Source organism: Phoenix dactylifera, chromosome 9, assembly GCF_009389715.1.
Source record: "Phoenix dactylifera cultivar Barhee BC4 chromosome 9, palm_55x_up_171113_PBpolish2nd_filt_p, whole genome shotgun sequence".
NCBI classification, from domain to species: Eukaryota; Viridiplantae; Streptophyta; class Magnoliopsida; order Arecales; family Arecaceae; genus Phoenix; species Phoenix dactylifera.
In genome coordinates this window covers 16228577-16253343 of record NC_052400.1, presented here as the reverse complement: position 1 = coordinate 16253343, position 24767 = coordinate 16228577, and the positions used below count along the sequence as shown (strand labels likewise).

Genomic DNA, 24767 nt, shown 5'->3' with positions numbered 1-24767 from the left:
ATGTTCCTATGGGTAGGGTCTAATTGTAACATGATGCAAGTAAGGTGGGCAAAGAATAAACATGTAACTATTGATGATAAAAATCTTTTCAAGTCCCGTGCAACAATTATTGAATTTTAAGAATTGTTAAGTGAAAAGTTAAACATGTAACTTGCATAATGTTGGAAATTTCTAGAACAGTTTCCTAGAAGGGAACAAGAGCATGCTCCAAGTTCTTGTACCAGAAAAAAAAATAAATCACGACTTTTTATGTTTAAAATTTCTTAAGAAACAAATTGGTGTTTTTGTTGCTGCGATTATTTAGAGATATGTATTGATTTGCTGCATAACTATTTTTTTTAATATATATATCCAATTTATAGTATGTATTCATAAAAAATATATTTTAAAAATAATAAAAAAATACTGTTGTATATGGTTTTTTTTATAATTTTTTAAATTATAGAATCGGTGAGTCTATAAATCGAAAAACCTTTTTATTTTTTTGGATTGATATCTCTCCGTATCCCGAGGCAAAAACCAGGCGAGTCGACGGCGTAGTGATTTACACACGCATTGTGGGGTGGTGGTGCTTGCGTCTTGCCCGGAGCCAACCGAACCCGCGCGGCCCTCCGCCGTCTTTACCTTCTGTTCTTGGTTCCTGGCCGTCATGCTCCCTCGATCGTAAGTGATCCTCTCTCGCGCGTTCACCTCCTCCCTCTCCACCTACTCTCCTCCCCGCCTATAGAGAAGAAAAAGAAGAAGATCGAAAGGAGGAGGAGAGATCGAAAAGCGATTGGAAGGAGTGGACGATGATCCTGCCGGCGGTAAAGCTGGGAACTCTGGCCCTGAAGACCCTCTGCAAACCCATCGCCAGTCGACTCAAGAAAGAGGCCGGCATCCACCCCAAGTTCCACCGGTTCATCATCAACATTGCTCAGGTGTCCACGTCTCGGTTTCTCTCTATCTCTCCCTTTTTCACATTCAGTCCTTGTGCTCCGGTTCTGCTGGATTTGGAGCAACTCGGTTTCTCATCCCAACCGTAGAATTTTGTATGGAGAAAATGAAATTCTAATTTTTTGGGATTGAAATATCTCAGAAGCTATATACTCCTTGATCTTGTTGCAGCCACTCCCATTCCTCTCCTGTTTTAACTGAACTCGTCTTGTAATTTCCAGCCTTGCTTTCTTTCTGAACCCTAGTTTTATTTTACTAATTCTCTTCATTGCTGCTTGATTTTTTTTTCTTTTCTTTTTTCTCTATTGCTTCTGATGGCCTAAAATGCTCTACAGTAGCTGTTCGATCTACAGGACACTCTGGGTAATGATCAAGGATCTTAGATAACATGGAAATAGTCGTTCTTCCCACAACCGAACATGCTTTGTTACTGCTGTTGTGTAAAAAAATCATGAGATACTTCCTGTCTGTGTGTAATAAGGGAGTGATGAACCACTCCGACAGTTTTCAGGAGGACTTGCATCCAAAGCATCTATATATTGTCATTGAAATTGTAACTCTAAAAATTTAGTTTTCAAGTTGTGATGGTTCATGATGTTATTCCTCCGTTAATCTCTATTCTGTCTTTGTTTTTGCAATAACTAACAAGGTAGATCCATCTATTGCTTCTGTAGCCACTGAATGTTGCAAAGTTTATTTGCTGTTCTGAATGCTATGTGGTTAGCAGTATCTTGAATTGATAGCTATGAAATATTTTAACATAATATTTCAGCAACAGGCCAACCATCACATCACCACGAACATACGAAGACGTATTTATGGTCATTCAACCAATGTTGAGATCCGGCCTTTGAACGAGGTGAAAGCTGTTCAAGCTGCTGCGCAGACCTTATTGGGGAACTCTTTGTCTTTTCTGTTCTCACTAAACTGGCTATTCTTTCAAATGTCGATCAATTAGTTCTAGTGTTGATGTGCTTGTGAATGATGTAATGCTTATGCACTGATGTCTGTTTTTTCATGCGGTCGTGAGTGGGTAAATACGTGCATGTGTACATGGGCAATGGCAGTCAAGTCAACCTGGTTTAGTTATTGATGATTATACATTATATAAGTCCTGATATGCATTATTTTGCTCTGTTAGCTCATGTGAGAAAGTTCATTTGGGTGTATGTACATGAACACCCTTAAATTTGCTTAGCAACGTATCTTGCATCTACTTTAGACAAAGTTTCAACAACCCTGTTCTAGTTTGGATTCGGAGTGCGACATGCTTATTCTGGTAACTTTTTCGCTAGTTATTTGCCTTTTTGTTTTAATAGGTTGCTGTAGGTGCCTTAATCTTTGAGGTGCAAAGAAGTGCAAGGTCGGAAGCTAGAAAAGAGGAAATTCGGAAGCAAGCGATTGAGGTAATATATTGAGACTTTCGCTCAATGCTAGATTATTGAAGTATTTATTTCTTTTCTTCAGTTTCCATGATAATATGCCACCTAAGACTTTTATTTTCACCACATGTAATGTGACTATATCTTTGAAAATAGTCTATATAGGAGTTGTTTTTTCTCTTTTAGCAGAAAACTCAAAAACTGACCTCAAACTAACCCAGTGCCTGATAATATCATGCATAGGACTCAAACGATGAAAACTTTTCTGTTAGCAGGGTTTTGAAGCTAAACAGTCCCAAGCACATGTAGATCTAAAACACATTATCACTAAATTTATCCAGCACATTCAATAGATCAGTAGAAGTTCTGTCTAAAAACCATTATATTCTTAATTTTTCTTATTCTTTCCTTTGGGTTCTTCTTCCTTTTCAATTCTCTTTCATCTGAAAAATTGATTGGACATAATCTGGTTGAAGGCCGGGAGGATCTTTCAGATTGTTCACCATAAACTTTGTATTATTTTATCAGGTTAAACTGATATTGTATCTGTGTAGATCCATCAGTTTGGTAAGAAAGTGGCAAGTTCTTTTGGTGATTAAATCTGAATCCCAAGACTCTGGCGGAATATAGAAGGCTGAAGGTCTCAGATCTGGTCAGCTGAAAGATACAGTGGATCACAATCTCTACATTTGTTGCTTTGATATTGTTGTCTTTTTTGTTTTAATTTGTAGCCAGTCCCCCCAACCCTTTCCCCATCCTGGAGATTATAATTTTCTTGTTCCTACATGATTGAATTTACCGAAAGTTTGTCGGTTGGATGAATCCAATACAATGATACGTCACTTAAAGAGCGCAACTGTACAGTGGTTGATATCAATCAACAACTTCAAGACTGTCTTCTTACGATATTCAAGAATAGACTATGTCCACGATGAAGATAGCATTGCAAGTTTATATCAATTCTACTACATGCCCAAATGAATTAATGTGACAGGCAGTCTATAACTGATAGGCTAAACATAAAGGAACATTATGCCTGATGAGTGTGGTGTTGAATATTGTATAGTCTACCAGGCAAGTGCCTACTAGGGCATGTTTTTCAGTTTTGTCCAATGAGTAATTGAAGGTATCCAGTATTATATCCAAGAAGATATAACAGCAAAATGGTAACTACAAAGTTGAGTCAGGTATTTCTATCAAACCGATTGGGAGAATTAGCATGGTTTCATCAAGGATCCCTCTAGGAGATAGTAAATAAATGGTGTTTTCAAACTGTACGGTCTCCAGTTCTGGTGTTTAGTTTTGTCAACTGGGAACAAGGAAACAGATATAAGTCCACTCACGCTAGCTAAAACCAAGCAAAGAAATGTGGTTTATCTTGTGGAAGTTTGGCAAGTTGTTACCGGAGGTTGCTATTTGCAAATAGTTAATGGTAATTCTTCTTTTGCCACTGTTTTGTCTTGAGTGCCGTTTTTTTTTAGTTTTTAGCAGATGACACAAACTAATATTACCACTGGCCTACTTTTCCACATTTTGTTCTGTCTCTGCCCTCTTAAAGTTTATCGATACTTTTGGAATTTTGCAAATACTGTTTGTGTGTGCGTGTGCTTTCAATTTTAATTTGTTTAAGAAGGGGAAGGTAGGCAGCTAGTTCAACACATTGCGGTCATTTTTATTAATATAAGCTGCAATTGACTAACAGCATACTTTTATGGTTGAAGTGGTGAAGGAATCTAGTAGAAGTATATGACATACTTCATTTAAATTAAATAAGGATTTGAGAAAATACATTGATTAAAGTCATTAAACCATTATATTCAGTACAAGGAGAAGACTGCTATGACCTGCACAGGCATATCAATGTCACTGCACATCTGTAGTAATAAACTGACAAGCCTGGCAACATGTGCTGAAACAAAAACCTGGCTTTTGAAAACAGTCTTTTTTTTTTTCGAAGCAAAATAGTTCACTTCAATAACTTAAATGGTTCCTCGATCCTTAAATTATAAAGGATGCCTTTTAATATTTTTGGGCCTGTTGGAAGTGATCTTATACTTTTACTACATGCAAAGATCAGTTTAGTGGTTTCCTACCATGGGATGGCAGTAGCCGATGCCTGTTTCTCTGAGATCACCTAGTATCAGATGGGTCACATCTTTCTTTGTGGGTTCTTCCTCACTCTCCCTTATCATTTGGGTAAGGATGGCAAGGAGCCTGATACCAGATTATCTTGCTTCTTGTAATTCACTCTGAGCAGTCTTGCATATAATCCCCATCTTCTATTATGCATGCCTTTATTTGATATCTTGCAACAATATTTTTCTTCTTAAAGGCAATGAAACAAAGAGAGGAGGATCTAACAAGAGAAGTAGAGCTACTCAAGCAGAAGCTCAATGAAACAGAGCACCTTGCCGAGGGACGAGGCCTTTCAGGCATTCTCAACTTCAGGCATGGCCATGCACTAGAAGAAAACAAGAGAGCAGGACCTGCTCGATTAGTTTGATCAAGTTCAAGTTTGATGAACTTAAGCAGCTTGAGCAGAATGCTGTCTTGTTGCCGGTTTAATGAGTATACATTCTTCTGTTCTGAGTTGGGGGTGTTTTGCCCACCAAGTCGTTATGGTTCTTGTCATCATTCTTGTTTGTAACTATTGCTGATTCGATTGACAATGGCTGATGCTTTTCTTTTACCCTTGTCCATTGATCACTATGACAATGTAAGAGTGGCATAAGCTTCATTTCACAACACTGGAATTATCAATAAAGAAATGTTACAGGATAGGCTGTTGTAAAGGTAATCTATCATAATATGTTCTTGTCATTATTGGTTGAAACCACCTTGCATGCAGCAGTTGAATAATTCTGTACTTTTCTAGTAAACCACCCTCGTTAGAAATCTCACCTGTTTATCATATAATTAGGCCATATTTTTTGCAAAAGATTTGTTGTTAGTCTGGTGCTATGGCTTCCAGTATCCAGCTAATGTTGGGACAGCTGGGATTATTTATAGATAATGATGAAACTGGACAACCTAACAACAGTTGTATCGTACAGCCTCATCAGCTCGTGCCCAAGCAGTATAGGTAGAAATTTCATCAGAGAACAGAATTTTTCACGATATTTTTTGGTAGCATTGCGTTTATTACATTTATATATTTAGAAGAATGGTGCAGGCAAATTTATGCAAATTGGTATTGCTTTTACCTCGTCAACGCATACCGCATCCATGTGATATTCCTCGCAGCGGGAAAGGCCCATTGTCAGAACTAATGCTTCCCGTAAATCCATCGGCCAATCCCTGCATGCGATGTCAATCGGCGTGTTTACACTTGCTCTCTAGCATCCTTGTCAAACTAGAGATTCAGATTCATTCAATTCCAGTGGCCAGCTCAAATATATCCGTGCTGCAGTATCTCCTAGTCCATAGGTAATAAGTCAGATTTGTTATAATATTATTATATCACAATTCAGAATCTCAACCAAAAAAACTAATTAAAAGACATTTATTTGTATTTTTTTTAGTTCTGCATAAATATTCAAAATTTACTCCATAAATAACTGATATGGAATTAAATACATACCTCTATAGATTTTTATAAATATATTATGCTGCCAGGCGATGGAATTATTCTTTACCAAACAAGCGGTAGACAAAGACGGAGAGTCGTGAAGAGTGCTGTACGGGATGGATAGCGAATGTTTGATAGTCCACTTTTGCGTTTTGAACATATTCTAGTCATTAAGCCTTCAGGACTAAGTAACTTAAAAAAGCCTACCAATGCTGACAAGGCCACCAACTCGTTTAATCTTGGACCTAACGATATTCCAAGTCCATGAGCAAATCTAACTTTTAATATCTAAGGTCATTTCGGGCCATATTTGACCACTTTTTCCAGCCTCTGTTCCAACCCAATTGGTCTACAAAGGGTTAGAATGGGCGTGCGGTGGTCCGCCTGGCTTCCAGCCGACGGCCTTGCTGCATCCTAATCCTTCTTTCGGTACGCACCACCAATACGTAATATGCGCTCGGGCATCATTCCTTCTTGCTTTTGCCGCGTAATAACTTTTCCAGGTTCCCTTCATAAAGAGATAGTGGCGGTGGTAGTAGCAGTTGGGTGAATCACAAGCTATTTCCAGTCTTGAGATCGAGATCAGAAGATAAAGAGTCCACGAAAGAAAGCAGTAAGAAGGAAGAAAGGAGAAGAAAAAGCAGCGACCACATCCCCCTCTCACTCTCCTCTCCTCCAAATTCCTCAATACTTGAAAAGAGAAGAAAAAAGAAATATATATATATATATATATAAACAGCCGGTCTCTTCCTTCTTCCACCGAATTTCGTTCAATTCGTGGTCGATTTTGGAGGGGAGGATCAGTGCGCGGAGAGGGATGCGGAAGGGGTCGAAGGGCGGCGGATGCCGGTCGGCGGCCCACCGGCTCCTCAAGGACAGGGCCAAGAACCGGGTGGACGACCTCCAGGGCATGCTGGCCGACCTCCAGGCCGTCCACAAGGAGAGCCGCGCCGCCGACGCGGCCCTCCTCGAGGAGCAGGTCCACCAGATGCTCCGCGAGTGGAAGGCCGAGCTCGACGAGGCCTCCCCCGCTTCCTCCTTTCTCGTGAGCACCGCCATAACTGTCTCTCTTTAATTGCCCTTTCTCTTCTTCTTCTTGTTTGTTTTTTTTTGTGATGGGTTTGGTTGCGGGAAAAATTAATTAAGGGAAATAGCCACGGATCTTCGGACCTGTCCTCGTACATCCGCCGCATGCTGCAGCTTAATGAGGAGGAGGATGATGCGACGAGCAAGTTGGCGGAGCTGCCGCACGGCGCCAATCCGAAGCCCGAGCCGCTGGAGCTGCTAGAGCCCGACGCTGGGGGCCTTCACGGTGCAGGAGCTGCTGCCTTTCTGGAGGTGAGTAAACTTGACATTTTTAAGGCTATTATGATGGATCTGAGGCTCACCTTCTTTATAATTACTAATTATAAGATAGGAATTTTGAAGGAATTTAATTACCGAACTTCTAGAGTGGAAGAGCAGTTCTTAGATTGTGGCAGCAAGTGCTAGGAGGTATGGGATGTCGATGATCTGGGAAGAGATTGGATACTTTGCGTCAACACAATTATCCTTGATGCACCGAATTTGAGGTGCCTTTAGTCTGAAATCTCGAATAGTAGACCCGGATTTTGCACTGCCAAGAACACTCGAGTGCAAATTAGATAATTCAGCTCTTAACTATTCCAAGTGCTAAAATAAGATCAGTTGGAAATACTGGGAACATCTAGTGCAATTTCCAACTATGCCTTTTTTTATGTAGTATTTGGTTAAATACAAAATTATTTCGAGATGAAGCATCTCTGACTACTATTTGAAGTTTTGATTCTTATGTTGTTTTATTAAATCTCTCGCATCTGACACTTGAGAAAACTTAACACTTCTCATTTTTTTATGGGATTAAAGCATTGATGGAAAGTTTTAGGCTTATGAAAGGCTTGTTTTGCATATAAGTTTTTTCATTAAATGCACTTGACAACACATTCTTCATTGTATCCGATCTCAGGTTCCCCCAATCCTGTGTGTTCTGAAGTAGGTGAAATGGGAGAAGGTTTTGCATGACAATGGAATATGCGTACACCCTGTGTGAAAATATTAATGCATGTCATGTTTTATATTATGAGAGACCTGCATACCCCTTTTCTTCTTTTTCCTTTTTTGTTCTGTTATTTTTATTCTTGTTAGGCACTTAATGCCCATTATGCTATGATAAATGATACGTAGTTGCATGAATCAATGGAGCATTTTTTATCAAAAGAAGGTAAACATTTATTATGTCATAGTATCTTGAAAGTGTATTCTTTTTGTGTGATTTTCTTTTGTAAATAATGCTGTCCTGATTTAGTTCATTTTTCAGAGTCATTGAGATGGTTCTGATGAACTTGTTCAGGAATCAGCTGTTTGAAACAAACATAACTACAATACAGATAGAATGGTTTCATTTCGTCTTCTTTCTCATAACTGTCAACTGCATGTTTTTTTCCTCCTTTTTTTTTTTTTTTTTTTTTTTTTGGTGGGGGGGGGGGGGGGGGGGGGGGCAGCAGGTGTTTTCCCCAAGCCATCTGTGGAAAAAGGACATTTTAACTGTAGATATGCAAATTATTATGACCAAAAAAGGTTTTTCAATTTCTAAAAGAAATTGAGATTCTTCCCTTAAAGACTAAATTTGTTAGAGTAAGTCATTTTTAATACTTGCACTATATTTTGTTTGTGTAGTTTGCAAAACTTTTTGTAAACTTTTGACTTTGACCTTATTATTTTTCACAAGATTTAGAGATACATGGCTCCTTTTCCCTGAACACATAAAGTTTGTTCAAATCAACACATTATAGAACTTATAATGTGATTTGGAAACACATTCTTGAATTGCTACAAATTTATCTGAAACTAAGGGTTATAAACTACTAAACATGACGAGGATTGATAAGGTGGATAAGCATGTCCTTTTTTTTAAAATATAAAATGATAATTGCGGACTACTTGGATGTAAACTGTTGATACATAGTGTGCGAGTATGTACTAAACATGTTCTTTGATAGCAAGTCTATAGAGAAGAAAAGTTTTTCCTATCATATCTGGTACATCTTTGAGCATAATTGGAAGGGTTTGTTTATTATTCTGCAATGATACAATCAGATACTAGAAACATTACAGGACTTTACCTTGAATAACTTTACCTCAGCACCCTACAGAGGAAAAAATGCAAAGGGAAAAGGAAAAGACATTGTTGCTTGCTGATGCATGGTGTAATTAACCCTGCACTATGTTTCTCTCGCATGTGGTGCAATATAGCTCTGTAGCTTTGGTAGATTATATCTCTTCAGCAAAATTTTTACACCATAAAATGGTTCATGTCTAAGACTATGAAGGAGATTATAGTGGTAGTACACTGATATAAAGGTTGAGGAGTCAGATGTTGAAACTGGATTCACCAGTTTTGAAATGGTTGATATTTGTTGAATGGAAAGTTACATATGTGGAACATATTTAACCAAGTAGCAAGGCATTTCTTTTTAAGTTTGGTCATTCTTGTTTTAATCCCTAAAAGGGAAAAGGCTTTTGAGTTAAGAGACTTCCAACCTGGCAGTCTCCTTAATGAATTAAGAGGATTGTGAAGCAGGCTTTTGTTGAGAAATTGAATTGCAAAAAGAAGATTTAGAAAGAATTTGGAGCTAGTGATTTTATTTTATTTTGTTTTTTGGTTAGAGCAATAGAGGTTAAATCCATATTGGATAAGTTCTGAAATTGTAGATTTTTGCCTGAAGGAAAGAGTTGGTAGAGTTAGTTCAATGAGGGAGAATGTAGAATCTTATTTTCAGTATGGCAGGAAGGAAGCTGCAGCAGTGGGATATATTCTGATTATGCTTTATTAGTGATTTTGATAAATTTTTGAAAAGGATGAAGTCTACTATTCTGCTCCACAAATATTTCCCGTGTTTGGTCAATCCGAAGAATATTGAATTAACTTTCATTTGTTTGATTCTTAAAAGGGAGGGTTGTGCCCCTCCCTCTCTCTGAGAGCTTACAACTGCCCAATGAATACTTAATAACTACCTGGGACCTAATTATTATGGATCCACTAATAGGTATAGATGTAGTATTGTAAAGTAGGTTCAAGATCAAGTCCAGGGCATGCGATGCATATGGATATAGCGGGGTGTGACCCAACCCCGACCCATGGTATGCTGTACCTTATCGTACCGAATAATATTGGGCGTACCATACCGGTCCAGTCCGATACCGTTACTGGTATCGGTCGCGTTCCAACACTCGGTACGCCAGGCGTACTGTATATCATACCATACCAACACTATGATAGTGTGCATTGATATGGGGTCTGATACCGGTACGACGAACCTTGCCCTGACCCATTGATATCCCTTACGGTGGAAAGCAATGTTTTTTGAACCGACCCCTATGTCGGTGTAGCTGCTGTCCCGACATCCTAGCATGGGGCGTAACATACTGACCTGGTACACTAGTGATAAAATGCAGGAGTTTGGCACACCCCATACTAACATGTGGTATAGCTGCTGTCCCGACTCCAACAGTGTACCATATGTTGGTATGGACATTTATCATACTGACCTGACCCATAATATAAGGTATCAGGACAGTCTTTAGTACCAAGATTGAATATCTTTGTGGAAAATATGGAGAGAGAGAGAGAGAGAGAGGAGGAGGAGGAGGAGGAGAAATGTGGACCGCATAAGCTATATATCTAGACAGTGCTTGGGTTTCACCATCTTGAACGTAGTCTTTATTTTTTTTGCCCCCTCTTTTTTTGTTTGGCGGCAACAGTTGTGGTGTAACCTGCTTGTGATTTCTGGGCTAGTTCCCTGTTAATGTTATTGACTTGCTGTCTTGCTTCTTTGCAGAACCTTCTTTATATCCTGTCTTGTCTAGAAGTAAGGGACAGAACTGCCCCTTTCTTTATTGTTATCCCTATGGTCTGCCGTACCGGTCCGGCCTGGGACCGGTACCGGATTCGGCCGGACTGGTACCGGATCAGCGTGGAATCCGGTACCGGTAGTTTATTGTTAAAGAACCGGTACGGAACCGGTTTGGACCGGTACGCCACCGGTACGGACTGGTACGGGCCGCCACTGGTACGCTGAGCGGTACTGGTACTACGGACCTTCTTATCCCCATTCTTTATTTTAAATCAATTTATCTTCAACGCTGTTAAGAAATTGAATATGATTATCTTATTGAGCCATATAAAAACACATTACATTGTGAAATACGATGTTACCTATGTAATCTCCTTTTATTTCTTGTTGAATCTTATTGATCAAATCATGTTGTCATTCTTTTTTTTTGTGGGTATGGTTATCATTATACATTGCGGGACTGAATATAATTCAAGTTTTATTTTCTATGTTTCCCAAACTAACATTGTTTAAATCTTGTTAAAGTGTTCCACTGCCAATATGGACAGAATGGTGATGATAATTATCTAAAGTTTGCTGGCTTGTCATGCAGGAATATTTTGTGTCTCAAGAACTACCAGAACATGGATTTCTAGGGTCTGAGCGATATAAAAGCTCTCTTTCCACAGGAGTGCAACATGCTGCATTGAATTGTCTGGAAGGAAATACTAATTTTGACTATCAGCAGTTCACTCTGCATCAGGAGTTACAGCATAATGTATTTATTGGTTTTGATGCTAGCAGGCAGAATGGAGGCGATGTTGTACCACTCATCTCAGAGTTCATTCCAGCAATATGCCCTCCACCTTCTGCTTTCTTAATGCCAAAATGTGCACTCTGGGACTGTCCTAGGCCTGCTCGGGGATCAGAATGGTACCAAGACTATTGCAGCAGCTTTCATGCTACTCTAGCATTAAATGAAGGACCTCCTGGTATGACTCCGGTGCTGCGGCCTGGTGGGATCGATTTGAAGGATGGTCCACTTTTTGCTGCTCTCACTGCCAAGACACAAGGAAAGAACGTTGGTATACCAGAATGTGAAGGGGCAGCAACTGCTAAATCTCCTTGGAATGCGCCTGGTATGTATCTGTTGCATATCTGTAGGCATGCATTGTACTCTTAGTTCACATAATTGGCTTGTTTTATGAAACCATTTTAGAACTCAATGTATATAAGGACTTCAGATTTTGATATGCATCTAGTGTGACAGGAATTTTCATGATTTTGCAGAGCTCTTTGATCTTCTAGTTCTCGATGGAGAATCACGTAGAGAATGGCTATTCTTTGATAAGCCTCGAAGGGCATTTGAGAGTGGGAACCGGAAGCAAAGGTCACTGCCTGATTACAATGGTCGTGGTTGGCATGAATCTAGAAAGCAGGTGATGAAGGAATTTGGCGGATTGAAGAGGTCCTACTACATGGATCCACAACCCCTGAGCAATTATGAGTGGCATCTGTATGAATACGAGGTTAACACCTGTGATGCTTGTGCCTTATACAGGCTGGAACTCAAGCTTGTAGATCTGAAGAAGAGTGCCAAAGGAAAAGTAACAACCGATTCACTTGTTGATCTGCAGCAGCAGATGGGAAGGCTCAATGCTGAGAATCCTGTGGATAACAAGCGGTATCCTAAGGGCAGGGTGAAAGCTAACCATAAGGATGGTGCTGAAAATGCTTATTCAGCTTCAAATGTAGTCAATCAAAGGGAACATAGCCAAAATGCTTATTCAGCTTCAAATGTAGTCAATCAAAGGGAACATGGCCAAAATGCATATTTAGCTTTGGATCAGAAAGCTCCTATAGATGAAAACCTTGGTTATGGACCAAGCTTACCATATGCTTACTCTGTTGATAGCTTGAATAACTATTATGGAACATAAGTCAGGAGATATAAGCAGCCAGATGAAATGGTTGTCATCTTGCAAGGATGAATATACTAACTGATTCTGTCACTTAAAAGGCCACCAAATGGTTCCAACTTTCTGATATACCCAGTTTACTTTCAGATCTATAAATCCTACGGCCAATTTCTTGGTTACTTTAAATGGGGTAATATTTAGGCATCATACAGAGAAAGGAATATGTATCCTTAGTAATGGTATTCTGTGGCAGTAATTGATCAATAATGATTGGCAGTGGCTCTATCAGAGCATCTGCAATTGCTTTACCAGCATGGGCAAAGGACAAGCATCTGGTAGCATTCTCTCACCAGAGCAGCATGGGTGAAGGTGTTAAGTTCTTTATAGCATCATATGCTTGTATTATCTCTCATGTCTTGGTTGTATATATTCTGACTTTATTTAATAGTTTGGAAAGATCTTTTGTACGCATATTACAGATATGGGGTTCATCCTACAGATAGTTTCTCATGCGACATGTGTCAATTAAATGCAGGAGATTTGTCTGCTATCAGCTCAAAGGGCTGTTGGCTGACCTTTCATAAATTAAACCTTCCATTGTGTGTATTGTGTGTATGCTTTTAAAACATTAATTTGTTTTTTTTGTGCATCGATGTTTTTGTATGTTGCATACGAGTGGTTTTCCTATATGACAAAAAGTTTTATATGCCCAGTATCAACTTAGAAATATATATATATATATATATATATCGTGTGGATATATATTCCATGCTTGATATCCTATGAACATATATGGCATGCTTGCTTAAGAAATGATCACCTGGAGCATCAGTATTGCTGCTCATCAATCCATAATGCTATTAATGGAATTGCACATATTTTTTTCCTTTATTATACGGACATGTTTATCTTTAAGAAAAAGAAAGTCTTTTCTATTGCATTTTCATGCTTCATACAATTATTTATGGAATTAATTGTCTTATTTTAAGCCTTCTGCAGATGGATTATGTTTCTCATCGATTTTCTTCTCACTAAAATTCACCACCTCCAACTGCAGATAGATTCTGTTTTTCCAGGCACCTGGTTTTAACTTGGGATGTCTTCTATGGAAAGTTTTGCAGCTATCTGAGATTTGAATTAGGATTTCGTCTACGGAAAGTTGGGCCTGAGACCTTTTCTACGGGTAATGGGGTTCCTGTCAATTGTTTTTGCTACCATCCATGATCAAACCGAGAACCTCTTCTAGGAAAACTTGTGTCAAATCAGTGAGACAGACTGTTATTGACAGTTGGGTATTATGTCTTAGTTTTCTTTGAAAGAGTCGCAGTAGACAGCTTTACATGATGCAGAGAAATTCCAGTGCGATTCATCATGATTTGATGCAATTAAAATCTAATGGAGCACTAGTTTGGATCTAATACGGCTACTTCTTAAAATGTTTCAGGGCTATACAATCTTCTATCTGGTCCATTTCAATCTTGAGAATAAAACCACCGAATGATTCACCGGCCATTTACTCAAAACCACATGTTTCCTGTTACTGTTAGCGTTTGCATGCAGAGATTAATTTATCCGTCAGTCCAAACTACGACTCTAGCGTAAAAAAGAAAGAAGAAAGCGAAAAGAAAAAGAAAAAGAAAAAGAAAAAAGAAAAAGAAAAAGAACATGGTTTTTTGAAACCCAAACCCCATTAAATAAAACCTTAACCCCTTCTCGCACCCAATTCCGCGCCCATGTTGCTCCCCTCCCTCCAATCTCCTCCTCCTCCTCTCCGCCGCCCCTCCTTTCCCTACCTCCATCCATCCCCCTCCCTCTCCCGAAACCCTGCCGTTCTTTCTCCTCGAACCCTCATCACCCGCCGGCCGCTCTTCTTTCGCCTCCGCAGCCGTCCTCCCGCTGCCCTTCCCGCTACCGACCAGGAGCTCCTCAAGGCCCTCGTGGGATCGTCGGACGACGCCGTCGATGAGGCCAGGACCCACCTCCCCGCCGTCCGGTCGTACGAGGGCGATCTCGCTCGTCTAACCCTTGTTGGAGCCGTCAGCTATGACCAGGCCCTCACCGCCGCCGCGGCCGATGGCGGCGATGCCGCCGAGGAGCACCTCTCCTCTGGGAAATCCACCATGGTCGTTGAGGCAGTGTACCCCGGCAGCGCCGACGAGCACAGTACGGTCTCCACCAGACTGGTCAGTTCGATTACCCAACTGATTTTGATATCAAATCCTTGCAATGAAAGTTGATACAAATTTAAAACTTTTTTGTTGATGTGATCTTAAATTTTGTTTTCAGAAGTTCTTGGTACAATGACCTTAGGAGAGATTCTTGAAAAGTAATATTTTGGGTGGATTTTTACCCATAGTTGTGTTATCTGTTAAAGAAAGATTTGATTTTGTTTAAAAACTTCTCTTGTTTGATAGTTTTTACCAGCTAAGAAGGTGAAAGAAAAGGCTAAGACGTTGAGGAGTAGTCTCACTGCACATATCCTGTCCAGCAGTCCTACTGTTTCAAATAATATACTTGCTATGACCTTTAGACAAGTTGTGTTGCAACGATTGTGGAGTTTCCAACTCTCATTGTTCGGCCCAGGAACCAAGAGGAACATGAAAGATCTCGCCAGCCCTAGAGAGGTCATAACTTGCTCGTGCAATTTTTGGTTTATATGTTCCCTTTTGGTTTAGTAATGTCTATTGATTTGCTTATCTTCTATGGCAGGTTCCAACAGACGTTGCTGTGAGTTCATCAGATGAAAGATTTCTTTCATCTCTTGCTGAGGCCATTTGTTCTTGCGTTCTAGAGGATACTGAAGCAAATTACCATGGACGAGTGGGTGATTTGCCGTCAAATAGTATATTTGGTTGGCTTCAGAAGCCCCGACAGAACTGCTCAATTGATTCGTCCATTTGTATAAACAGAATTTCTGAAGGTGAGATATTGAGAAATGCAAGGAAACATGTGGACAAATTTAATCTGGTTAAGGGGAAGTCTTTAGATAGAGGGAGGAAAATGAAGCATCGTTGGTGGGCACCACCTAGTTATTCAAGCTTGGTTAAATATCGAGGTCCTGGATTCAGTGATTGGACAAGTGAGTTCATTCCTGCTTACAGGCTGCAAATTAATCATACATTTAAGGATACAAAGCTGGAAGGATGGCAGAAATTAGCTGATAATAGGTGGGAAGTCCTTTTAACCCACTTCCAAATGGTATATATTTATTCTTTCCTTGCGCTCTTAATCTCCTGATTTTGATTTTTTAGCATTCTATAGCTAATCGATCTATACCGTTTATAACTGACATGTGCACTCCACTTGATTTGTTTGATAACATGATGGTGACACTCTGATCTCATGCATTACCTATAAATAAAGGCAACAAAATCCGATTCCTCCTTAAAACACGAAGTACCATTTCCTAAACAACACATCACCAATTGGAATTCAGTTCTGGTGCTTAAATTAAATACAAGTAATTAAGAATTTGGTCAGGAGAAGGAACTAATTGCAATAGCAATAACAAGATGGGAACTACTTGGGCATAATGATCGCACATTGGTGTCATCTCTGTATGTGAAAGTTAACCTAAACTTAACCTCCAAACTTGTATATGTTTCATTATTTCTTGTAATTCCCATTACATTTGCTTCATACACGCTATTTGTTGATAAATGATAAGTCAGTCTCATCAACTGTTCCATCAGATTTTCTTTAAGATATTTTGCTTAAAAGAATCCAAGCTGGTTAATATGGGAGCAGAAGCTGAAATTAATATTATTGTTCAAAACAGCAAACACAAGGGAGAAATATTTTGATAAATAATACAAAGTAATAACCGGAGACATTTTGCATTGCTGGGATATCCTCTTAATAAACATAACACCTAGTTGGTGTCAAAATAGTGATTTGGAATTAGATTATGCTTAAGAACTATCAATTTTTTTGTTGTACTCTTCTTTATGCATTTCAGTTGAAATCTGAGTGATATTGCTCCAAATAATAGAAGACGAACACATACATATGGGCTTTGCATTTTCATTTTTTTTTCATGGTTCTAATTTATGAGCCATGGTCCATACTCCTCATGGTTTAACTGTCTCAAGAAGTTAAATCAAAACATCAATAGAAAATCTGACAGAAAATGAACTTATACATGTGTTGTTTGCATCTTATTTTTATTTGTGTTTCTAATTTATGAGCTATAGTGCATGTACCTCATGATTTAACTGTCTTAAGAAGTTCAATCAACTCTTCAATAAAATGTTGGAGGTCAACAATGCCTCATTGTTTAATTGTCTTAAGAAGTTCAATCCGTGTTCAATAAGGAGTTGGAGAATCAACGATTAGTCTATTGTGCTTATTATGGTTAAGGTCCAACACAGTGCGTTGATCCATAGTTGTCAAATAGCCTAGGCGACCCTGGGCAATGGACCCTACTATAGCCTAGGTGATAGCCTAGGCAATTGGCGACTACCTAGGTGCTATAATTTGTATAAAAATTTATAAAATCATTTATGCCTTCATATATTTTAACTATTGATCAAAACTCGCATTATTCTCAATAAGCTATTCATATCACATATCCAAAGATACATTGATAACAATTAATGCATGAGTTCTATTTATAGCATAGTTCATTGATAAAATGTTATTTTAATATAGACTTAAATATCTACTCATAATAAGTTTCTAAATTGAGCAGCAAGCTTATGATACTTAAACAAAACCAAAAAAAATATATTTATAGCATGTTTGGATAATCCTGTTGAAATCCCACTAGATTTAGGGGATAGGATCACCAAACTGGGGAGGGGAGAACGGAGGGAGGGGGAGGGAGAGGAAAAAGATGAGGGTCATCGGGGGTAGAGTCCGGAACACTGCAGGATAAAAAAGATCCCATTTTATCCCCACGGAAATGTTTGAGGGAGGTTTGATTGTTCTGGGCCAGGTGGGGTCCAATGCAGTATAATATGGGAAACCCCCTTCCTAATCCTACAATTCAACAGGGTTATCCAAACCTTACTCTAAGAAAGAATCCTTAAATGGAGGAAAACTAGCTGAACTTAAACCAGCCAATGAATCAGAAGGGAAATAAAAGCAAAAACAAAGATACAATTGCAACACTTATAATGATCCAGTGGTGTTATTAACATTACCAAGGGTTTGAGTCAAAAATAGCAGCTATATCAAGTATCAACTATTAATTGCTAATATTACTTTTTCTTTTTTCTTCTATCTTTGCGAGACTATCCTTAAGTCTCGCATAGATATGGTGAAAGGAAAAAGGTCTCCAAAGTTTTGGAGACCTGGAGTTTTAGACTTCCTTTAATAGCATTAATGACAAGAAGGGGAAAAAGAAAGGGAGTGAGATGGAGAAATAGAAGAGAGAAATGGATAGAGCTAGAGTGGAGGGAGAGATTTACAGGTGAGAGCCTGAGAGGAGAGAGATGGAGTGGTCATCGTTGACCACAAACCATCAAGCTCATTAGCCATTGTACAAGCCTGCTGGCCACCACCAAGTGGGGATGAGAGCGGAGATTGACTGAATTGGATGAGAGGAGTGAGAAGTCTACTATGCCCTATTTTTTTAATTTAAATTAAATCACCCCCTTTATTTCCTCTCATTTTCTTTTTTTCCCTTATTTGGTTTGGCCATACTCATTCTCATGTCAATTGGACTTAGATTTGGATGGGTTGGATTAGGTGACAACCCAGTGAAATGGGGCAGCCTAGGAGACACCCACTTGCAAGCAGGCATGCAGAACATTTGGCGACCGCTCCTTTGCGGGCTATTCAGGCAGACCTTGCCTAGGCACTCTAGACCTGGTTAGGCTTCTAGGGGACTTGCCTATCTGCCTAGGCCGGCTCCTAGATGACTCACCTGTTTGCCCAAGTCGATGCCTTGACAACTTTGCGTTGAACTTTAAAACACCATCATGAATACATATTATTGGCCTAAGATACCCAACTAGCAAGCCAAGAAACACCTGAAAAGTCCTTTTTTTTACATTTTGAAAGCTTCCAATTTCTTTCAAAAGGGAATTAGAATTATATTGAGCATTCATATATGACCAACACGTTTATTTTAATAAAGTATTATTTCAATAAAATATGCCTAATAGAAGAGGGGGATGGAATTTCTAGGAAGTGGGTGAGTTCAAGATTTCAAAGTGGATGCAATACCCTAAGTAGGAGGTTCATATGCTAAGAATATACTAAATTGCATTCTTTTTAGACCTAGAATTGCATTTTTGCCCCTTGAAAATCCTTCTTAAGCCTGCCCATATCATTCCAAAAGATAGGTGCCTGATAATTCTTCTTTTCTAGATTTCTTCTAACAGAACAAGCAATTTTGAATATAACTATGCTTACCAAGTTCATATCTCTAGCTAACCATATTTCCTACAATTCTGTAATAAACAGCTTTCACATCCATGATAGCTGGTTGAATGCCTTGCACTTATAAACAGTATGAAGCCACTAAGTTCTATCCCCCACTCTCAAAGCCATATAAAGGTGCTCCATGCACCCCCCTTCCCCCCAAAAGAAAGAACTCATGTTCAGAAAGCTTTTGCTGTTGCAGGTCCTCGCATTTTAGTGTCAGACTTTCAGTTGATGGGAAACTTGGTTACACAAACCTCGACATTATCTCTATATGCTTGCTGCCCCACTAGTTCAAGCACTAGTGTTGGTTATGTTGACTGTATGTGTTTCATTTTTTACTTCTCGCCATCTTTCACACAATTGTTGCAGTCATCAATCGTGCTTGCATAATATCCCTTTCTTCCACTTTGCTGATAATTTTGTTCTTCAAGTAGAGGATGTGGCCTTAAGTTTGTGTTGAGACATCCCAAAATTGTGGAAGGCAAACTTTCCATCAATTTTTAAAGAAATTGATGATGCTCATCCTTCACAAACATTAACTACTGTTAAACACGAGGTGACATTGTAGAGCTCCCATTGATTCTTAAAGAAGTTGTAAGTCTTAATTTATTTGACTTCCTTATCATTATAAGTTTTGGGTGAACAATCCTTGTGCTTTCCTTGTACGCTATGTTGATTATGGAGTCAAAATATTTTGGATCTTGCTGCAAATGTGGGGATGGGGCTAAGCATCTGGAACCATTACAGCATGGACCAACCAATGTCAGTCTTCTATTCTTATCGAATTATCAATCATCTAGCATTTTCATGTGATCTGCATTGTTTAATGCATGAATCCATGTCCTTGATTCCAAATTTCTCTTCTTTCCTCTCTGAAACTACCCAAATAGATTAATGATGCCTTCATCGCACCCGATCTCACACTCATCACCCTCATTGTCCTTGAACTTGACCTAGCCACCTTTCACTGGGCCAACTACTGAGATTATGTTGGGAATATTGGAAATGCATATATATTTTCCCCTGACTTCCATTTTTTACTTATTTGGTATTCTCCTCCAAGTGGTACTTGTAATCTTGATCTCTAGATAGTAGGAGGTTCCTTACTCTCCTTGTTTCTTGTACTCATCAATACACAAGTGTTCTAAAGCCAATGTGCCAAATTGTATATGCTAAGAATATTTCAAATCTCATACTTTTGTGACACTATTTGATTTCTCATACCCTTATAATTTACTTGAACACCATAGTGCATTCTAAACATCTCCATATCCATGCGTGCAATGTGTTTCTTTAGTCTAGAGACCCTTCTTTTCATTCCAAAGAAAGTCACTGGCTCACAGCATGCATTTTTAGTGGAATTTGTTCTTTCCCTCCAAGTCTCTAGGCTGTCATCATTCTTGTTCTTCAATATCATGGCTACATTTCTAAGTAAAATTAACTAATAAAAATGGTTTCTTTCTGAGAATAGAGTGAAAACACATCCTCGTATCCTCACATTCATCTTTCATAAGGAGGGCCATCATTTAATAAAATAACCTTAACCAACAACACGCCTTCTCCCATATACACCACATCAACAGTAGAAATTAGGGCATGGTTTAATAATGTTTAAGAAAGTTATACTATATTTTCTGAACCTGACATAAATCCTTCACGATATTGCTGAATTCCTAGCAGTGGCATCATTAGACGAGAGAGGGGCCTGCTATGAACTTGGAAGGCTAGATGCTGGTAGGAAATACAATTACATGGTACCTCAAATGGCAGTGAAAGTTCTTTTAAATCCTTTTCAGAATTTCTTTCCTATATTAGGTCTTGGGCTCCTTGAACTCAAATTTGAGTACTAAGAGTCTTTGTTAGATTATTTTCACTAGACAAACTATCAGCTATGCAACATTTGGTCAACTGTTGATGTGAAAGTTAATTTACGATCAAAATTTCATTCTGAAAAATATTTTGTTAAAAACATCCCGAGGTATTTCTGAAAATGGTCACACAAGATTGTTTTGACTACAAAATCAAATAAAATGCAGGTGGAACTGGCAAATATTCTTGACATGTATTATGAAGACCGGTACACATTACCGGACAAACAACTTTCTTATAACTTGGTTACAAAATCATCAAATGTCTCGAGGAATAAGGTAAGCACATGCTTCTCTTTTGGTCATATGTTCAGCTTCTTTTATGTTCTGTATTTGGCTAATAAAACTTGGGGTATGACAACCTATATTTGAGAAGAACTGTGTATCATGAAGTTCATGTGAGCTGATCTTTAGGCTATGCAAGTTTAATGTGACATAGCATAATATTGATAACTTAGGTCCAACAACCATCAGATACTATCTGTGGTCTTATCCTGTGCAGTACAGTACCCAACTGACAGATAAAGTAGTTACTTTATACTATATGCAATCACATATCATAATTGTTGACCCTACTTGCTGCAGAGTTCTGCATGGAAAATGATATTTGTTACCTTAGCTGGTGGATTCATTGTTCTTTTGATCAGTGTTCTTGCTCAAGTATGCTGGCCTCACCTTCAAAAATCTAGAAAAGCTTTGGAGCAAAATACTTCCGTTTCATTGTCTGAAACTGACTGTTGCCATCTGCAGCTGCTTGAAGCTGCTGAGGTATGTAATGCTATGTGATCGATGAGTTTATGCATCCATCATCTCGTGTTTGTGTGCTTGTGTGTCTATGTATTTTGTGAAAAAAGTTATAAATTGGTTTGTTTTTAAAGCAAATTTTATTGTTTGTCATTTTTGTAAAATTCAGGAAGTTTCATGAGCGACTATACTGATGAGTGTTAAGTAGCACACATATTGCAGCAGTACATCAATTATGCATGTTTTCTTGTACCTTGTGTAGTTACTTTTCCTGAATGTTCATTTGTTTTATTTATATTCTCAATTAGCCAAATCTTTGTTCTGATTTTGAATTTTTGGTGGATAGCTAGAAGCTTTGTGCGTATCAGTTGTCAAGAAGATCAAAGATGCACTTGGTTGGCCTGGGGATATAATGTTTGATGCAAATCTTGGCGCATGGACTGGAAAACTTCCTCATTGCTTGAGGAATAACGATCTCATTTCGCATGCCATTTATGGTAGTAGAGAAGATGCTACATATTGTCCTGGTGATGTACAAACCAATGCAGAATTATCTACCAGTATATCTTCTTATGAGACAATTAATGCGGATGCTCAGTTGACTGCACAGGATATTGCTAGTTTTCAGGTAATTGTTGCAGTCTGTTCTGTCAACAACTTAGATTTATATAATTAATCCAATAATATCTCAATGTTAGCATCTGTGATAAATCTCTGGTATAGAATTTAAGTGTGGATTTGTGGTTGTGTAGCATACAATTAAAAAGATCGTCTGATATGTGTTCAGCATGTCTGATATTTTGTAGAACCATGTCTCACTATTGCAGCTAGTTTGGTAGACTTATTCATGATTTGAAGCTCTAAGTATCAGAATCATCGCATGATTATTAGTGAAAACTTTATGCAAACAATTATTTTGTTCATTGACATCGATATCTTACTTTTCAAGCCCTAAGGTTCTCTTTTGTTCCCCTTGCACAAGTCAATAGCATCAGCATACTTGGGAAAGGAGAATCAACAATGACAATATTCAAATCCTTAAATTACATTAGCCATGACATCAACCAAGTCATTTCATTCTATTTACATGAAAAGTAGTGACATTTTTACTCAATACCCTTGTTCATTATAGCCTGGTGGCATAGGTCGGTACGCCCCTATACTGTTCCTTGCCGGCTCCGTACCGACATAGTAGAGGAGGTGGGGGAGAGGGCGAATGGGAGAGAGGAAGAGAGAGAGAGAGAGAAGGAGGGTGGCGGAGGCTGGCGAAGGGCCAACGGAGGACGGCGACCCATGAAGAGGGCTTTGGGGCTGGGTTCCCTGTTTCACTCGAAACAGGGGCTGACCTTTTTTTTTATTTCACAACTTTTGAGTGAAGTCGGCAAATCGCTTGCAGGTCAGCAATTTGTGACTCGGAGGGGGGGGGATATCAAAAGTTTGAACATGAGTTTAGAATATCTGATATCCCATTCCTAAATGTTTTGCAGGCCAGCAATTTGTGACTGTTGAATCTCCACATATAGTTCATACTTTCTTGTACTTTATGGTTGTATATTCTCATGTTATTTCATCATTTTCATGGTGATGGATATGTATGCAGCGCTGCACATATGAAGATATTCTACATTTGGTTTTTCTCTAATGTATCAATCTAGTCTGATCTTACCTGAATCTATTCTGTGTGTTGTTCTTAATGTGCTCCTTCCAGTAAGAATTGCTCGATATAGTCCAGCTAGTCATGGCTGTTGTTATTAAGATAAATGATTACAGCTACAAACCATTTTTCATTTTGTTCAACTTCTTCAATTACGCTTCCCTATGCTTTTTCTCATCTTGCTGTATTACATTTCTCTGTGCTTATTCAGGTGGTCTTGTCAGGAGATGGAAAGATAATGGGGTTTCAGCCAACAAGCCGTGTAGCTGTAAATAATTGGGCCACCAATCCCCTAGTAAAGGAATTGTATGGGGGACGAAAGCTTTCCCCTGGTAAGCTCAACCATGAACTTGCATTTTACTCTTTGCATAAAGGATAAGGAACATTATGTTGCACTGGGTTTTCCTGGGCAGGTCTTTTAGAGCCAACCCTTAAAATTCCTCGTCCGCATGAGGTTGTTCTGATTGAGTTGTTGATGTCAGTAACTCCGGAATCCTCATTTGCATTGGCAAGGCCAATTGAGCAATCACGCTAAGTAAAAGTATCCTCCTCTGTCACAAAATTTTACCTTTTCCAAGTACAGAAATTGCAACCTCTAAGTAATCCAGTTCTAATTTAGGCTTTTCTAACTGCACCTTTATTTGCAGGTACCGTAGTTTATGTATATTTTGGTGTTCAACGATAGGCATTATTAATGGCAGGAAGCTCGTGGTCGTGTCTTAAAAAAGTGGTGCCCTCTGTTATTTGAAGTTCAAAGGGAAAAGAGGAGGAAGGAACAGCTGCTTTCGTTTATTTTTTTCAGGGAGTCGGATTACGGTCCTATGCTAATGGTTGTCCCAGTTGTAATGAGAGTGACAATATTCCCATGAATACTCTTTGTATGATGGTGCACATTTTTCTCAATCCGAGTGAATCTCAATGCGAGTTCAAGTAGGATCAGCCTTCTATTCATCAACCCACCTTTAAAGCTGGGAGCTCAACTACTCTCACTACTTCACCTTGGTGTTTTTTTTTTTTTGTTCACTGATCTTAGCGCTTCAGCTCAGATTTGAGCAATAACAGGTTTATGTCACACGTAAGATAGCGTTTGGTGACCTACATCGGATCACTGGGATGATCTTAGATCGTCGGTGATATTTATTTTAGAGTAATTTGATTCTTAATGATTTAAGATTTATGCTATGTTTTGTAGATTAAAATTTTTTAGATATTCACAAGTAATCTATTTAATATTTTATGGAAATCTAAAATTATTCATCATATAATACCAAAATTATTTTTTTTGTATTTTATTAAAATATATTTATTATTATTATAATATTAATATTTTTATTTTTATTTATAATAAATTATTTTGAATATTAATAATTTTTTGATTAGAGAAATAAGGCAATAATCTATTAAATGCTTTTATTATAGTACAATAATATATTTTTACTATAATTTAAAATTATTATTGAATAATAATATAATT

General features: G+C 38.5%; 3 protein-coding genes across 3 annotated transcripts; all 3 read left to right on the top strand.

Moving 5' to 3' along the window:
- The first annotated feature begins 443 nt into the window (after positions 1-443).
- LOC103701692 lies at positions 444-5096 on the top strand. Its single transcript, XM_039130199.1, has 3 exons — positions 444-920; positions 2256-2342; positions 4651-5096. The coding sequence occupies exons 1-3, from the start codon at positions 792-794 to the stop codon at positions 4819-4821; spliced, it is 387 nt and encodes a 128-aa protein (XP_038986127.1). The 5' UTR covers positions 444-791; the 3' UTR covers positions 4822-5096.
- A 1185-nt stretch (positions 5097-6281) lies between these two features.
- LOC103701703 (transcription factor VOZ1-like) lies at positions 6282-13240 on the top strand. The gene is made up of 4 exons (XM_039130198.1): positions 6282-6931; positions 7033-7224; positions 11350-11875; positions 12027-13240. Exons 1-4 carry the CDS (start codon positions 6704-6706, stop codon positions 12674-12676), a joined length of 1596 nt encoding a protein of 531 aa, XP_038986126.1. The 5' UTR covers positions 6282-6703; the 3' UTR covers positions 12677-13240.
- A 578-nt stretch (positions 13241-13818) lies between these two features.
- LOC103701713 lies at positions 13819-24248 on the top strand. Its single transcript, XM_008783880.4, has 9 exons — positions 13819-14838; positions 15070-15279; positions 15365-15853; positions 21064-21174; positions 21481-21663; positions 21986-22267; positions 23505-23625; positions 23707-23834; positions 23941-24248. The coding sequence occupies exons 1-8, from the start codon at positions 14389-14391 to the stop codon at positions 23826-23828; spliced, it is 1968 nt and encodes a 655-aa protein (XP_008782102.2). The 5' UTR covers positions 13819-14388; the 3' UTR covers positions 23829-23834; positions 23941-24248.
- The last annotated feature ends 519 nt before the right edge of the window (positions 24249-24767 follow it).